An 18067-nucleotide genomic window follows, 5' to 3' on the forward strand; every position below is an offset into this window, starting at 1 on the left:
ACGGCATGGACAACGAGCATGGCTACATACCTCTTTCAAAAGAAGATCCCAATGTCGTTAAAGAAATTCGTCGATACGAATTAGCGGGTTTTCCAAAATGTCGATGCTCCAACTGCATGGTCGAGGAAGGTATCACACTCATCAAAAATTTGAAAAATCTAAACAAAAACAACTTCAATGACGCTATCATGGATGCTTCACCGTTTCCGGAAGATGGGAATGACCCAAAGAAAAAAAAAACTCGATCCGCCGGCAAAGACGTGCTTGGAGACAATGCAGAACTTGCAGCTACTTTCAAAGCTCATATGATCAGCGCGTTTACTGAATTCTATGAGAAAATAAAGCGTCCCTCAGCACAATTTTTGGCTCCTGAGTTATTTCGAGATCATCATGCTCAGGCTGTAGTGCAAAATCTACCAAGTATTGAAAACACCGAAGAATTGAATGATATTATTGGTGGAGAAACTGTGACGGGACAGCTGGATCTATTGATGAATATAATTACAAAATTCAAGACTGATCCGCTGTACAATGAACACATGGAAAACCAAAGAAAAAGGAGACTGGAAGCTGAAGAACTGAAAAAACAGAAGAAACGAGAGTATGGCGCTCAATACCGGGCAAACAAACGAGCTCGACTCCTTGCCGATCGCCAAGAACAAGAAACGCTGGTTCCGGAAGGACAGGGACGATGTCAAGAACAAGAGACACAGAATCAGGGGGCGGCGGGACAACACCAAGAGCATGACACGCAGGTTTCGGGAGAGGAGAGGCCAGATGATAATCGATTGTGTGTTGCCGGAAAGCTTCAACCGGTGCAGATGGATGATGGTACAAATCAATTTGATGCAGATGAGATACGAAAGAGGAAGAATCGGGAATATGCGGTTCGATGGCGGGCAAACAAAAAAGCTCGACTTCTTGCGGAGAAGGAAGCAATTAGGGTGGCTGCCGATCAAGAAGCCGCGGAAACCATGGCGAAAGAACCAACCGAAGCTCTTTGAATGGAGGTGCCGCAACCGAACCAGATTGTTTACTTGTTTACATTTCAAATGGGGATGTTTCTTGCTCTTCGTTTTCCGCTGTTTCATAATCAAGGTTAGTTGGGTCTTCTTGTACTACACTATGGCTAGATTCCCCAGGTCCAGTTTCCCACATAAAATGCATCTTGAAACGATTCAATTTTGAGTCTTTTCGACTGATCTCGTCCTGCAAATTCATGAGCCCTAAGTGTAGGGTATCTTCGCAATCTGGAACCACATGAGCTGAGGAATCCAGAGAAAATTGGTCAAGTATGTCATTGTTCCGTGCCATGCGCAAGAAGTTTTCAAGGGAAAGTGCGGTAATATCATTTTTGTGTGACTGGTAAATCACATGAGTGCCTTTTTCCTTCTTCAAACTGAAAAAAAGTGATTGGAGCTAGAAATATGAATGCGAGAAAAGTCAGCCTTCTTCTATGAACACTGAAGCAACGGAATGGCTCTGACCAATGTCATATTCAATGATAATAAGTCTTGAAGCCTTGCAATTTGAGTGCCAACTCCGGAGCGATTATATAGGAATTTGAGCATATAGTTTTGGCATTCAAGATGGTAATCTTTGGAAACAAAGTGGTTCCGCCTGCCACTGGGGGAGATCAGAAGGCTGTGACGGATAAATTTACTGAGATCAGGTGGGAGTATGTGATTCAGGAGAAGAACCATGCGAGGAAGATATGATCAATAGTTGACTAGTCCGGTAAGGGCTTGTGACATTAGGCTCCAAATCTTCCACATATTCATTAACCGGCCAATGTCTCCTGCCTTCATGGCACGGTTAGCTTCTACTATAGTTGCAAAATCGTGCAGGCGAATTAAAACCGCATGTAATTTCAAAGAGTCTTCTTTCGTGACAGCTCGCCTAGCTTGCGGAGAGAAAAATTGATTGTAGCACTCCTCAACAATTGTGTTCCACTCATCAGTTGGTATCCTGTCCACTTCTTCGGTCACTGGGTCTCTTTCAGTGCGCATAATCCAAGTTTATTAAAGACACAGTTTTATCTGAATTGTAAAAAACAAGATCAAGGGTTCCCCCTATGAAATAACAAAAGAGCAAAAAAAAAATCAAGGGTTTCCCCTTATGTAAAGCTTCCAAAAAATGACCGCAATAATCTCCATACAATAATCATTCAAAAAATAAAATATCGACCTAGCCCCCCAACAACAGCAGAGCTGTGTACTCAGGCTCACCCCCCAGCCCGCGTCTAGCGCGCGGGTCAAAAGGGATGGACATGAAGGCCCCCGGCCAGCAGCTAAGGCTACGGACCAGTGGGGGGCCCACTCTTTGCCCCTCAGACTGCGCATGTGCAACAGCGGAGGGGTTGAGGGTGATGGATAGCTGGAAGTGCAGCATTTCCAATCGCCCTGGGGAATCGATAATCTCAAACGCTGCCTCTCTTTTAAGCAGTTTGTCCTTCGCTACGTTGCTGGACTCGCCGCCGCCGTTCTCTCAACTCGCGCTGAATCAAATTCACCGTTACCCTCGCCACAACGTTGTACATATCCACCGTCGCTATCTGCAACCCACCGCCACACCACCCTATCATTGCTGTGCACTAACAAACCACCGTGGCGCAACCTGACTCTAGGGGTGAGGGGAATTTGTGCGAGCTGTTATCGCTGCTATCAATGCCCATCTAGCATAACATACGTGTCGCCTTATTATCATCCTCAAAGAAAACATCGCCCATCTTTGCACCAGAAATAAATCCAGGACGTGGGGAAAAGACGGCTGGAAGAAAGTGGTGGTCTGCATCGTCGCGGATGGGCGGAAGGTCATTCATCCACGAGTTCTCGACTGGTAAGCTCTCCTGGTCACCGTACATACATAGTCCTGTCAGCGCTAATACAGGGTTTCTTGGGGGGTAGTCTTTCCGCATTAGGTGTTTATCAAGATGGTGTAGGATCCAACATGGTTCAAGACCAACCCGTGACAGCACACATTTACGAGTTCACCACCCAACTTTTGGTAGACAGTGACCTGAAGTTCAAGGGATTAGAGAAGGGAATTGTGCCCACACAGATCATCTTCTGCATGAAAGAGCGCAACCAGAAGAAGATCAACTCTCACTGGTGGATGTTCAATGCCTTCTGTCCACTTCTTCAGCCCAACGTCTGTGTGCTTCTCAAGGTGGGCACCAAACCGGGCCCGCGTAGCTTGTACCATCTCTGGAAATGAATGGATCTCAACTCAAACGTTGGTGGCGCGTGTGGTGAGATTTGTGCAATGAAAGGCAAAGGCTGGCTCGGACTACTCAACCCCATAGTGGCCGCTCAAAACTTCGAATATAAAATGTCAAGTGAGCACGTTATTAGGCACTCACACCTGCGCTATGCCTTGTGAGACTGATGATGAGAATGTTGGTTGGTCTTCTAGACATCTTGGATAAACCAACGGAATCCGTATTTGGCTATATATCTGTTCTACCCGGCGCATTCTCAGCCTATTGATACATTGCACTCAAGAACAATGAGATCGGGCGAGGACCGCTAGCGTCGTACTTCAAGGGCGAAACGCTTGCCGGTCGGGATGCGGATGTGTTTACGTCGAACATGTATCTGGCCGAGGACCGGATCCTGTGCTGGGAGCTGGTGGCCAAACGCGGGCACAACTGGGTGCTCAAGTACGTCAAGAGCGCCTGGGGCGAGACCGATGTGCCCAACGAGGTCCCAGAATTCATCAGTCAGCGCTGTCGTTGGCTCAACGGAAGCTTCTTCGCTGCTATTTATTCCTTGGCACATATAGGCCAGATGTCTCGCACCGAACACTCCCAAAAGCAAGCTCTTGCACTCTACTTCGAAGGACTCTACAACTTTTTGAATCTTTTATTTGCTTGGTTTGGATTGGCAAACTACGTGAGCATGATCCCTCCCCCCCCCTCTCGGCTTTTCTCAGTTATTCCAGCGTGAGCTAACATACTGCTGTCCTACATCAGTACATTTTTTTTGTACTACTATCATCCTCACTCAAAGACCCATCTCTGAAAATGCGCAAGGCGATCACAATCATCAATACTTTATTACACGTAAGATTACTTGCTTGCTTTAGTCGCATACAAGAGTAAGGCCCCATTTGGAGCCGATATAATTGCGTGATATAATCTGGAAACTTGTGACATCTGATCATGTTTTGGCGGACTTGATCAGATGTCATATAAGATGTCATACAAAAAAACTTATATATTGCCTGAATTATATTGGCTCCAAACGGGGCCTAAGATGATTAACATGTGTAGAATGCTATTGCTTAGTATCTCTATACTGGAACTTTGAAAGGGTGCTTTTTGCTATCCATGGGAAACCGGCCACAAGGGTCAGTGAGGTGACTTTCAGTTACTAGCCTGAAAACAAATAGTTGACTTTCATTTTATCCTTCCCAGGGCCAAGTGGAAATATATTTCTGCTATGATAATTTTTGGATGCCTTGCACTCTACATGTTGGTCGCGTGTGTGTTGATTTTAGTCAAAGCTGTCAACTTATTCGCTCCACCCTTGACAGTCAAGGGTGGAGCGAATGCCACCCTGTATGCGCAAGTCGTCATTTCATTGATTGCTACTTTCGGTAAGATCGAGCAATCTTGCTCTTATCCGATTATCCTTGACCCGCTCGCTGACTGATCTGGCATTTTGCTCGACTCAGGTTCTTGGATCACGTCAAGTGTCCTGGCGCTAGATCCGTGGCATTTGCTAACCTGCATGTTGCAGTATTTGTGAGTAACCACTCAGCCAATCTATCAGAATTTGAACCAAACATCACTCATCATTGAGTGTTTATTCCTCTCAGGTTATTGGCCCCAGCATATATCAACGTACTCAACGTCTATGCATTCGCAAACCTTGTAAGCCAGCAATTTGGTCCCACACAACTGTGTGATTCTTTGACGATTCTCAGACTGAATTTCGTGTGCGTACCCTTTTGACACGGCGTAGCATGAGTTTTCTTGGGGAACAAAGTACCAGAACATCATATTAACCGACCTGGGAGTGGCAGTCTTTGCTGGCGATTCGAAAGTAGAGATCACATGCCCGCTGGAGCAGAAAGATCTTGACCAGACATATGGCGAAGCGCTGATGAACCTGAAAACTCGGCCGAAATTGGTCGAAAAGAACCGGTCGGACAAGGAGAAAGAAGCTCTAAAGCAAGACTATTACAAAAGCGTCCGAACAAACGTTGTCCTGCTCTGGACGCTCGCCAACGTAAGTCTCCTCCCGATCCGCCTTGATCGATTCTTATAGGTACACTCGCTGAGCGCTGGGTTATCTAGGGTATCGTGGTCGCTTGCATGTTGGATGGCGATGTGAGAAGCTCCTTTGCTTTGGGAAAAGCCAGCTTGAAGGTCCGGCTATACATGATCATCATTCTTGGCTTTGTAGCCTTCAGTAAGTCTCCGCCCTGGTATCAATCATCAGACCGTCCTTCTGACCAATCCTCCAACTTCTCCCCTCCCTTTTTGTTCCACAGTGGCGCTGATCCGTCTCGGCGGATCAACAATCTACCTCGGCATCCGGCTGTTTGCCGGCTGATTTCATACTGTCAACTGTTTGGCTGTTTAAAACATTTTGACTGCGGCATCCATTATGTGTAGCAACAACCAGTTCCACACGTGTTTATTTATATTGCGCACCAATGTTGTACTTGCATGTAATTTTGGCTTTCTTTGGGGGGCTTGACTATTTGACTCCCAAAACTTACATTCTGACTCCCAAAACATAATTTTTGGGAGTTGAAATGTAATTTCCCCGCATAGATTGAATTTGGGAGTCGGAAATGTAATTTTATAAGAAATTACAGAAAAAATACCTTCTCACTGCGGTACCCAAAGCCCATCAAAATTTTACAGCGGGCAGAAGCCCTCTCAAGAGCACATGCTGCGTGCACTGTGGGTCTAATTTGGTGGATTTGCTAATCTTCAAGTATGTATGTACAGTGGGTCATCTAATGTTTTTGGAACTGCATTTTTCATTGCAGAAGCTCAAGCAACAGACCCAAAGTCATGGGATTGGCTGCAGGGGTGTAAAATAAGTTCCCAAGAATGATTATGACAGAAAAAAAATGAAAGTGAAAATTTTCCAATTTTGCGCAAATTTCTCAGAATCCAAGTTTATTAAAGACACAGTTTTGTAAAAAGTTGAAAAAAAATCAAGGGGTTCCCCTTACATTTTGTCAAAATAGGGAAAAAAACATCAAGGGTTTCCCCTTATTATAAAACACAAAAAAAAACAAGGTTTCATACACATACAACAGAACTGAAAAAAAAAGAAATCTCAAATGCCCCCAAACAACACCAAAGGTGTTGTGAACAGCAATGGCTGTTGCGTCTGGGCCAACCTCCAGCCAATTCCTCCGAAGAGTAATTTTTTAGTGGGGGCGAATGTCAGCCACTGAGACAATTGTCCATGTGCCTACAATGATAATTACATCTCATGTAACCCAATGGCTAAAGACTACCTTAAGGTTGATCTAGATCTTGTGTAAGATCCTGTGTTCAACCCCTCCTGTTGTCTTATAATATTACTTTTGTTGCAATCATCACTTTATATGTACTAAACTGTATGATTTCACACTTATTATGTATTTACCTTGATTGAGAATAATAATGTACTAATGGAGTATATCTCTCTATGGATTTACCATACATAGAGAGATTACATAATTATTCATGTAATTCCTCCTCTGAATTCCGTGGACCTCTTCTCCCTCCTTGGATTTAAGGATCCCTCTGGGGCCTTGACTCAAAGGAGGATCAGGTCCCTGTAATATAAAAGGGGGGGATCTTTCCTCTGGAGAGATCTTTCCCCCCAAGATTATTACACATACAAACCTGCTAACCTTACTTTAAACCATAAAAGTGAGTGGGGTTTTATATAATCTACTAACCTTTTTCCTTTACAGCTTTTTCCTTCTTCGTGTATTTTCCCCTAGGTACAGGTGGGTGTTATAACACCTGTATCCTAGAAGACAAGAAGCTCATTCCTTGTGTAAGCCACGGCGCCAGGCTCGAGTAATCTCGCCGCGTCCCCTTATTACATAAGGGTGCTAGCCCCTCCGCTGTTCAGCGTCGAGGTGTGGTTTATTCCCATTGGCCTTTTAGGTTATAGTGCGGCCCCTTTTCCGCTGGCCACTACATTAGCCGTTACAGCGCGTATCCAAAATCCCATCAACTCCGCGTCACATAAGAGACCGGAGCTGACAAGAAGCACCGTCAACTCCCCTCATGATAGATGTCTTCTGGCCTTCAGAGGCCCCATCCACACCTTTGACAAACACTCTCAACCACAACACCAGCCGTTGACCATTAGCAACCTCACCCTCAACTCAACTCAATGTCAATCCTGGCAATGTAAGTGTCCTCCTCACTCCTTGGCCCAACCATCCACCCCTCCCCAAGACAAATAAACTTACCTGTACCTTCTGTGGACCTAATTATCAGACTTCGTCTAGCTTGATGGATCCACCTGGTTGCTCTACATATTCCAAGAAGGAGCAGAACCGCCAGGAAGCAATATACGATCTGATCTGGACGGAGGTGGTCCTTGTCAAGATCTACTAGATCTTCTCGTAGGTGTTTTACGGGGAGCTTGAGCTGCTGATTGGTGTGCGGGGGGTGCCAATCATCTTTGCAAACGTTGAGGAGATTGTGCTGTTCCAGAAGCCGTTTGTGAGCACGCTGGAGGGCCGCCAGGCCCAGATGCCCGGCGCCCAGGCACTCCCTCGCCAACTTGAGACTCCGAAACTCCGTCTTTGACCCGCTCAATGGTCTCAAAGTTAAGGGCCTCAAATTCAAGCATTAATTGCTCCAGCCTATGTAGAGGAGAATTGCACACTACCCGCTGCTGATTGAACGGGTAAGCAATGCCTTACTCTTCCATCCGCCTCCTCACCATCTAATACTCAGAGGAATCCCTTTCTCCTTGTGTCTATCCAGGTCACGAAATGGATGGATGAAGGATTGTCAGAATAAAATTTTCTGGATATAACTCTTCCCCGCTGCCGTTCCTCAATAGGTCCTCCATCAGACTCATCACATAGCCCCCCCTTCCTCCCTCCAAAAAACAACACCATCTTGTGCCAAATGCTATACACAGCCGGTGTTTTGTGTGATCTCTGCATCCCTACCCTCATATGTATTTTTATGTGGTTTTTTTCTCTGTTAATTTGCTGGTTGTATCTCCCTTTGGTGGATCATGGCGCCTGCACAAAGGTAGATTCCTCTTGTTTTATCTCTGAGCAGAAGTAACAAACACATTTTAGGCTGCCACAAGCCCTCCATTCCCAAGCATTCATTATGGATCTAACCATATTGACGCGGCTACTGATCAAATTTTGAATGCTGCACTGCAGCACAAGACTGAGTACCCACAAAAAGCCTTGTATCTGCACAAGACTGTGAATGAATATGATTAATAAAATGGTGTTGGAAGAAATCTGTTGAATGTGATAAATCCATGCAGTTAGTTGAAGAAACTATTTGACAGGTTAAGTCTACCTTAAAGTTAGGGTTCTTCAAAGTTTTGACATACCAGCACATTTCAAAAAAAAAGATCTTCTTTTCAGCAACTGTAAACTATCTGCTTATTTAATCTATTTACTTTCCTGAAGAGAAAGTGATTACATTAGGATTATGCCACAATGTGAGAAGTTTATATGTTTTCAACTTTGAGAATCCAAAGTGACAACACCAACACATTCAGATTAATTCATTTTCCATGAATTTTTTGTTTGACAGATCAGGAGTAGAAATTGAGTTGTTTCAAACAACAACATACAATAATTCATCCAGCTAAAATAAAAATCAAACTGTGAAAGCATGCTCTGGGGGGTTGCAGCGGTGCAGCCGCCTTGGACTCTAGTGACTCTAAAAGATGGAGTCATGATTTCAATTCAAAAGTACAACATTAATCAAGATGTCCCACTGAAACACGCACCTAAGACAATAAAATATTGTTGCCTCGTGTGCTTTTTCGATATTTTTCATCATCAAAGTAAAGTCCTTCTTTGATGCCGCCTTGTCAGATGGGATGCCGAGTGCGTGCAAATACTGCCACGTTCCCAAGTCGTTTGTTTTGCTCGGATCTCCAAAATGTGAAGTTAGGATGTTCTGTGAGATGTTCCATAAAGTGTGTGACGAGCCAAGCTGCATAGTGATATTTAATAGCGCATGATCAGCGTATGCGCTGGGTGATCTAAGAGCTCGAAGCGAGTTAATATTTTGACACGTCCCCAAGTCACCATCCATAACTTGGAGGCGGGAGCAGAATTCTTCGGCTGTGAGACCTGATTGTTGAATTATTGATTCTAAAACTTGCCCGACTCCTTCCGCTGAATTATCAGAAGCATCCATAAGTTTAAGCATCTGGATATTGGGTGGTGAACAGTCGATCAATTCAACTGCTGGTGGATTTGAGGGGATGGCTAATTTTATGTTTGTCGGTTTGGCAATATACTGGCACATGACACGTGAGATTTGACTCTTCATTACTGATTCGAAATGTGTGTCTTCCTCGGGGGTTGGCAAAAACATACTAGGACAAATCTTCAAGTTGGGAATTTCACTAAGAGCATCATAGTAGGCTTTCAAGGTCAACTGCGAAGGGTCTAGAGACTCGAGAAGGACAGGATTGGGATTGTGGATATAACCCCATGTACAATGAAACATCATAGAGCGATGGCCCACACCATGAGTATGAACACGCTCTTCGATATCTAGGTTATCAATACAGATGCTGGGGCTAATGACAAAGTTGGATTTGATTTTCATCGAGGTGCATATATCACGCGCTGCACCAGTTGATGAGCATGTAAGAGCTTTGAGAGCAGTTTGACGTGAAGAGGTTAAGCCAATTAGATGCAAGTAGTCATTGACAACCTCCGATACGCCTCCCGCCACAAATCGTACGCTGTTGAAAAGCTGCAAACCATTGCACCGCCGATTCTTTGCAAAAGCAACCTGTGCACAAATGGTAGCTGCAATCTTTAAAAAGCGTACAAAAATGGCATCAGACACGGCTTGTGTGGCAAGAGTAGCCAAAAATGGTACATAACTAACTTTTTTCATCCGACAAGGCAATGTAGTACTGTTCTGGTACTGAATATCCTCCAATTCCATCAACGTGTTTTTGTCAGCGTTCACTAAATTTGGATTAACGAGTGGTTGATCGTCAGGAGGGGATGATTTGGTTTGATTTGATGGTTGAAGAGTCCCCATGACTGTATCAAAGAGGAAAGGCATGTGAACTTGGGTGAGCAATTCTTCTCGGGTGCACGCAGCATCATGATCAAAAAAAGATGGTTCGACAGTTTGGCTGCTTTGAAAACATCCGCCTGGGTAGTCTCCAGTTGGGGGGTTCTTGTTATTCAAGATCTGTATGGCCTAGGGCAACCAAAGAGATATGTCATTCTAAACTAATTCTACCATAAAATCCAATTCAAGAACTCACTTCGTTCTTGATGAATTCACGCCAGCAAGCTTCACCAGTTCTAGTCTTGATGACTTGCTCCTTAACTGTTTGAATCATTTTAAGCATGGAAGGCCAGCCATCGCAAGTGCCCCAATAACGCCGGCGAAACGCAAGGGTATCATTATCCCCAGTCAGAAACGCCACAATGAACTTCTTTGGTGTCAAATTGTACTTTGACTTGAGGTGGTTACAACATTCCAAGGTTTTGGTTGCTAGCGTTTTTGATGGCTTGGGTTCAGGTGATAGGGATCGCTGGGATGGACACGGAGATGAATCAGTGGATGATGATTGCATGTCGATGTCATCAGTTGTCATATTGGTTGATGATCTGCTTGGTGATGATTGAGGGAGGGGTTCGAGGACTTGTGTGTTTGTGTCAATGAAAGGGGTATTTCTGTAGGTACTTGTAAAAATCGTGCGACAATCATGATACTGGAGGGAGAGTATGCGCAAGCAAAGTATGTGCTTATGACCGGTTTTTTGTCCCAAAATATCCGGCCTAAAACGCGGCGGATTTGTTACAGAAATCCTGCAGGGAAAAAAATTTACAAGTTGTTTCTTGCCAGAGGGGAGGGATAAAATGGTTTTTGAAATGGGGGAAAATTAGCTAAGATCCTGGTGATTCTAATGGTGCCAAAGGCAAGGAGGGAATCGGAAGTCTAGAGGGTGATATTGGGGAAAATGGGGGAGCGTAGGGTCCTCCCTGCCATTTGTCTCGATCCTGTAGGGCGAGACATGCGACTTTAGAGGCAAGTCCCTCCTTCGGAGGTCGCTACGCTCCCCCGAGGAGGGTACTTGTGTTAAGTTTGGGTATACATGCACCTGCCCGCCGAGGGGCTCTTGGTGAGGAGGCTCAGTGGGCAGGTGTATGTATACCTACTCGCCGAGAGGCTCTTGGCGAGGTGGGATCTCTATGCCTACTCGCCGAGGATTTCACCTGGCGAGCAGGTATACATGCACCTGCCCGCCAAGGGGCTCTCGGTGAGCAGGCTCGGCGGGCAGGTGTATGTATACCTGCTCGCCGAGAGGCTCTCGGCGAGGTGGGATCTGTATGCCTGCTCGCCGAGGATTTCTCTTGGCAAGCAGGTATACATGCCCGCCGAGGGGCTCTTGGTGAGCAGGCTCGGCGGGCAGGTGTTTGTATACCTGCTCGCTGAGAGTTATCCTTCTCGGCGAGCAGGCAAGGCTCTCGGCGAGCAGGGATACATACACCTACCCGCCGAGCCTGCTCACCAAGAGCCCCTTGGCGGGCAGGTGCATGTATACCTGCTCTCTGAGAGGCTCTCGGCGAGGTGGGATCTGTACTTGCCCGCCGAGGGGCTCTTGGCGAGCAGGTATACTTGCACCTGCCCGCCGAGGGGCTCCCGGCAAGCAGGCACGGAGTGGGGGCGTGCACGCCCTTGCACGCCCATACAGGGGTGTGCGCGTCCTTTGACTCACACGCCCTTAGGGCGTGCGGTCCCACGCGCCTTTTTCAAAGGGCGTAGGTGTGGGCGTGCCCCCGAGGGACGGGCGTGCGTTTATCAACACCCGTTCTTGCTCAGGCAAAGGCTGAGCAGTGGCTTGTCCTGTGCCAAGACTGAGGGGCAGCTGGGCCTGGGCCAAGGCTAAGCAGCAGCTGTGCCTGGGACAAAGCTGAGGAGCAGCTTGTGAAAATTGCACTATAGGCTTCAGCTGTGCCAAAATGGGCACTGAGCTGTGTGCCAGCCAGCCCTGCACTAGCAGATGGAGTAGCTTGGGAGCTGAAACCAGAGCTGTGTTATGTCAGTTGTCATCAATTGACTACTTTTTTTCCCTGGTGTACTGATATGAATAAATTGCAGAATTGGCTAAAATTATTGGTGACTCTATAAAATACATGTTTCTTATTTTAATTCTAGTAAAATACAGGTATGTGTTGAAAAAGATAGAAAGAAAAATACTAAAATTTTGCTTAGCATGTTGCGTCTTGAAGCAAGTAAAAAGGTTACAACATTTCAGTGATACGCAAGCTGTGGAATCAAAAAAAGGAAAAGTGGCATGAAAATTTCATTCTAGCCATGCGAGCTTGGGTCAATATGGTGTAAGTCCCTCCTGACGGAGGCTTGCTTCGCAAGTTCAGCCTACCCCCCGGGTGCCCAAAGTCTCGAGGGACTTTGTTAAGTTTGAGAACTGCCAGGAATTTGTTTTTGGCTGTGTTTCATTTTTCCTGGAGTTCGGACCTGGAACACTTCCTGGGGCAATATTGAAGCCCCCTACTGTCTCTGTTTGGCCTAAAATCCAGATGTGTTGGCAAAGATGAAGTTGCTGTGTGTGCTACGTGTGTCAAGCCCCATATGCAGGCACTTCTGAAGTTGTGATTGACAGAGTTTGTGTCTGGCTTTTTCATTTCATTTCATTTCACTTCTATTGTTGATGTTGGATTTGTTACAGCAATGCCAGAAAAGCTTGCAGCCAGCTTTTGGACCGCTGATTGAAACCCCCTACTGTCTCTGTTTGGCCTAAAATCCAGATGTGTTGGCAAAGATGAAGTTGCTGTGTGTGCTATGTGTGTCAAGCCCCATATGCAGGCACTTCTGAAGTTGTGATTGACAGAGTTTGTGTCTGGCTTTTTCATTTCATTTCACTTCTATTGTTGATGTTGGATTTTTTACAGCAATGCCAGAAAAGCTTGCGGCCAGCTTTTGGACCACTGATTTCAGCCTCAAAGCCTGTATGGCTCCTGTATGTCAGGAATGCCATCAGAAGAAAAAACAGCCCTGTTTGGCAGCGTGATTATTACACAATAAATAATCTTGCCATGTCCCCCTACATTAGGGGGTTTCAAAATTGATCCAGGAAGCGTTCCAGGTCGGAGTTTCCAGGAAAAATGAGCGACCTGGAATGCTTCCTGCGGACCTGATCTCCTTCTTCCTATGCCCTTCCAGGACATCCAGGAAAACAGGAAATCAGGAAATTAAAAGAGGACAAAAGAGGATAAATCCCACCTTTCTTCTCAAACCCCGGACCCCCGCCTTTTTTTTCGACACCCCTACATCATCTTTCCCACCACCTCACACTAACTTCGAGCGAATTTTTGTCCACCGCCCGCCATGCTAGAAAATACCTCCCACTCAACAGTAATATCAAGCAGTCAAGACTCAACCCAGAGGAGTCCCTCCCGGTCAACAGCCATATAAGGCAGTTGGCCGGGAGCAGTACCTCCCGGTCGACAACCACATACATACAAGAGTTGACCGGGAGGAACCGGGAGGAGTCCCTCCCGGTCGACAGCCATATCAAGCAGTCATCCGGGAGGGACTGGAGCAGTAGTACAGTACCTCCCGGTTGACAGCCATATAAGGCAGTCTACCGGGAGCAGTATCTCAAGGTTGACAGCCATACAAGGCAGTCGACCAGGAGCAGTACCTCCCGGCCAACAACCACATACATACAAGAGTCGACCAGGAGGAGTCCCTCCTGGCCAACAGCCATATCAAGCAGTCATCCGGGAGGGACTTCTCCCGGTCAACTGCCTTATATGGCTGTCAACAGGGAAAGTCCCTCCCGGTCAACAGCAATTAGAGTAGTCGGAATTGATGCAGTTTGAGCTAATTTGAAACTGCTGATGAAAAAAAAAATGTACAAGAAAGTCCGATGAGGTCAGATCAACTTGTGGTTGCGTGGGGGGGAAGGAGCTGGTCCTTCGGGGACCCCAAAGGCATGGGACAAAACATGTTAAAACAGATAATCATTTCCAGGTCTTGTTCTCCTGGGTTCAAATGCAGGAAGTTCCTCTTTCTGGGGGTCTCAATGTAGAACCTCCAGGAATTATTTTTTGGCTGTGTTTTGGTTTTCCTGGAGTTTGGACCTGGAACGCTTCCTGGATCAATTTTGAAGCCCCCTATTGTGTAAGACACTACTTTTCCGCCTGATCTTTTGAAAGTAAACTACCAAGCCTTATGAGGGTCTACTTTCAAAAGATTATCCTAAAAAGATATGTTTTACCATTTGTAATACAGCATGTTTCCTATTATTACGCTACGTAATATGACGCTGCCAAACAGGGGTTTCTTTGTTTTCCACTTTGGGGCCTTGAGGGTCCCACCATTGGATTCCTGGAGCGATTTTACTTCGATCCGGCCCTTCGCCGCCCCTGCCTCCCTCGCCCATCGCCCGGCCCGGCATCCATGTCAAGCGAAACCAGCTGCCCGAACGGGTTTCGTCTGCCTGTACAGTGAAGCTGTACAGGCCTGTGGCTGAAATGCAGAAATCATTTCAGCCACAAATTTTGGCAAGCTTTTCTGGCATTGCTTTATACGAAGAACCAACACGTAGCACAGCTGGATTTGACAAACAGTTTGATGAGAAAAAAAAAAACCCAACAGCCACCAGAGAAACAAGAAAACCCATGAGCTTGCTACGCTGGGGAAAAGATGGTGAGCCCGATATAAGTTTGGTTCGTTGCATTTGTGTTGTTTTTCTCTTATTCAGCAAGGAAGAAAAGAAGGAACAAGATGACAAGAGGTGAGAGTGATAATATATTGAGATATACGTAAAGTACGGAGAGAACCAGTTTGAAAGAAGAAAAGAAAGAATGAAGAATGGATTGGGGAATACTTGTGGGACGGGGGTGGTGTATGTAGTCGATAAAGTCAAAGAAAAAAGGGTCAACCAATTAAAACCAGTACGAAGATCTCCTGTCTTTTATTCTGCCTTCTAGAATTAAGCTTATGGACAACGTTTTTCTTATTTGGTTCGTATCAACTGGGGAAAAAAAGAAAGACGATCTCCCTCTCCCTATAATTCAAACTCTAACAGTAGAAAGATCGGAAACCGCTTCAAGAGGAAGACTGGAATAATTTATTCACGGCTATTTCGTTTTAAGATTCGCTGGGTTCTCTATACTCGAGATTTTATTAGATAAGGTCGGCTACGTTCAGGGGCATCTGGGGTAGACCAATGGCAAGGTTAGGGCTCCCATTTGGCTGCTGTTGCATTAAAGGTCTTGTAGAAAGATGAACTCTCGACTTGCCTCATCTATTTGTGTGTTGTAGAATCGCTCTAGTTCTCTCAATGCAGGCACATCCTCACTGGTGACAAAGTTGATTGCCACACCTTTACGACCGAAACGACCACCACGACCGATACGGTGGATGTAGCTAGGATAGACGTTGATGTGGTCAATCTCCGACTCTCGTGGCACACGGCTGGCTTCATGGAAAGATGTGAACTCACTTCTCCTTTGAGACGGGTAGGTCGTAGTTGATGACCAAGGAGACCTGCTGGACATCGATACCACGGGCCAACAGATCGGTGGTGATCAGCACTCGCGAGGAGCCCGATCGGAACTCCTTCATGATCACTTCTCGCTGCCCTTGTTCCATGTCACCATGCCTGTTTTTTTATGAAGAGTAAGGGAGTCAATAGGCTGTCTAGCGAGAGTTCGGATCAAAAGCAAGACAATACGTACATGGAGGAGATGGTGAATTCCCGTGCGGCTAACTTCTCGTGAAGCCAGTCGACTGGCGAGCCACGGATTATTAATGTATCAGTCAAGACGAACGGGGCAAGATCCCTGAGTCAGAAAACGAAACTCTACCTTTTCTACGGGTGTTACAGAAGATGACTGCTTGAGTGATCGTAACGGTCTCGTACAAGTCACACAGGGTGTCGAGTTTCCATTCTTCCTTCTCGACGGCGATGTAGAACTGCTTGATACCTTCCAAGGTAAGTTCGTCTCTCTTGACAAGAATCCGGATCGGATCTCTCATGAACTTAGAGGTGACCTCCAGGACGTCTTGCGGCATGGTAGCACTGAGCAAGACGACCTGGGTGGTCGGTGGCAAGAGCTGGAAGACGTCGTAGATCTGGTCCTTGAAACCCCGACTCAACATCTCATCGGCCTCATCAAGGGTGAAGATCTTGATGTGGTCGGTCTTGAGAGCCCGACGTTGGATCATGTCAAAAACTCGACCAGGGGTACCGACGATGACATGGACACCCTCTTGAAGCTTGGCCATTCCATCACGGACTGATGTTCCACCAACTGCGGCATAGCACTCGATGTTAAGGTAGTCTCCGAGAGCGACCAAGACCTGGTGAGATCACAATACTGGTCAGGGATGACGGATGGGAGCAGAGGAAGCGGGGGGGAGGGATCAAACCTTTTGGATCTGTTGGGCCAGTTCACGGGTTGGGGCAAGGACAAGAGCCTGGCAAGCCTTGATGTTGACATCGATGGATTGCAAGATGGAGATAGAGAACGTGGCCGTCTTGCCTGTTCCGGATTGGGCTTGGGCGATCACGTCGTGACCCTTGATGACGGGGATGATGGCACGCTGTTGGATAGCCGAGGGTCGCTCGAAACCGTAGGCATAGATTCCCCGCAACAGTTCACCCTTGAGCTCCATGGCATCAAAGTTACTTTGAAGGCACGAGTTGAGGGGCGAGTCAAGCAGGAAACAATCAACTTGATGCTGGCTCTGGCAGTCAACGAGAGAGATCATGATGAAGGACATACTCGACGACCTGGTCCCAGTTGGACTCGATCACCATTTCTTCGGCGCCGCCTTCATCGACAACGGTGGTGACATCGGGTCTAAGAAACAGCCAATTCCAAAAAGCGAGTTAGATCGAAGGGGGTTCAAAAGCCTATTGGGGCAGTGGAGGATGATGGATATAGCCATAGTCCGATAGGAAAAGCGACTGGATAGGGTCTTTGTCCTTTCCCTTTTTTTTCTTTTCCGTTTATCAGCAGATAACAGCTGCCCTACGTGGAGGGGAGATCGGGGAAGGGCAAGACTTACTGAGTTGCTTCAGCCATGATGGAGTGGTGGATGTTTTTTTGGGGTTTTTGGTAGTAGGTTGTGAGAGTGCTAAGGGGTAAAGTTGGCTCGACCTGGACAGTGCGCTTCGAGGATGTGGTTGGGTGGAAGACTCTTTGTTTTTTTTTTCCTGATTGGTGGGAAGCGATGGACAGACCGGACAGGGGGCTAGCCAGCAGTGGGAGGGGGCTAAGACTAGGGCTAATACACACAGTGTATGCTCTACAACCGACGTACTGTAGATGACGCGCGTTCGGGCCTGCCTCGTCCGGAATCGGGCTTCGACCCAAAGGCGGCGGAAACCCGGGGCTCTACCACAACTCGGTTGCAAACAGTCCAGGGGCTCTGGCTCTGGAGCTTCCCTCCAAGACACACCTCCCATCGTGTAACAGCCCATCTACACTGTGCTCTCGAGACACGTGTGACGTCCCCTGCGACAGAGTCCGATCGAACAGGATCAAACGCTTCTCCCCAAAGAGCTACTGAAGTCTTACCGAGTAGCTTCACTCGGTAGCATTTGCATCAAGACCAGCTGATTACGTAAACTGTATCATCAGCAAACAACAAGACTAATGATTACAGATCAGTTCAAAAATGGCTGCTGATTAGTGCACATAGTAATACTTATAATGCCTAAGCTGCGGCGAGGGACCTGCGTCATGGCAACACACAGTGATCATATCGTGAAACGGGCCCTTTTGGTGTTCACAATTATTGACACTCTGGCTACTACGTCATCAAACAAACCAACTTGACAGGTGCAACTTGTTGAATATGTAAGACATA

General features: G+C 46.5%; 2 protein-coding genes across 2 annotated transcripts; one reads left to right on the forward strand and one right to left on the reverse strand.

The window, feature by feature from the left end:
• Positions 1–2801: 2801 nt before the first annotated feature.
• PtA15_16A101 (uncharacterized protein) lies at positions 2802–5561 on the forward strand (the record flags this gene model as incomplete). Its single annotated transcript, XM_053163758.1, has 13 exons — positions 2802–2838; positions 2921–3190; positions 3272–3337; positions 3415–3440; positions 3504–3893; positions 3974–4063; positions 4289–4350; positions 4418–4599; positions 4678–4747; positions 4822–4876; positions 4968–5234; positions 5303–5417; positions 5500–5561. The coding sequence occupies 13 exons, from the start codon at positions 2802–2804 to the stop codon at positions 5559–5561; spliced, it is 1692 nt and encodes a 563-aa protein (XP_053027750.1).
• Positions 5562–15373: 9812 nt separating this feature from the next.
• PtA15_16A102 (uncharacterized protein) lies at positions 15374–17280 on the reverse strand (the record flags this gene model as incomplete). Its single annotated transcript, XM_053163759.1, has 8 exons — positions 15374–15403; positions 15490–15616; positions 15693–15851; positions 15928–15979; positions 16057–16552; positions 16622–16880; positions 16978–17055; positions 17264–17280. The coding sequence occupies 8 exons, from the start codon at positions 17278–17280 to the stop codon at positions 15374–15376; spliced, it is 1218 nt and encodes a 405-aa protein (XP_053027751.1).
• Between the last annotated feature and the right edge of the window lie 787 nt (positions 17281–18067).

Source organism: Puccinia triticina, chromosome 16A, assembly GCF_026914185.1.
Source record: "Puccinia triticina chromosome 16A, complete sequence".
Lineage (NCBI taxonomy): Eukaryota > Fungi > Basidiomycota > Pucciniomycetes > Pucciniales > Pucciniaceae > Puccinia > Puccinia triticina.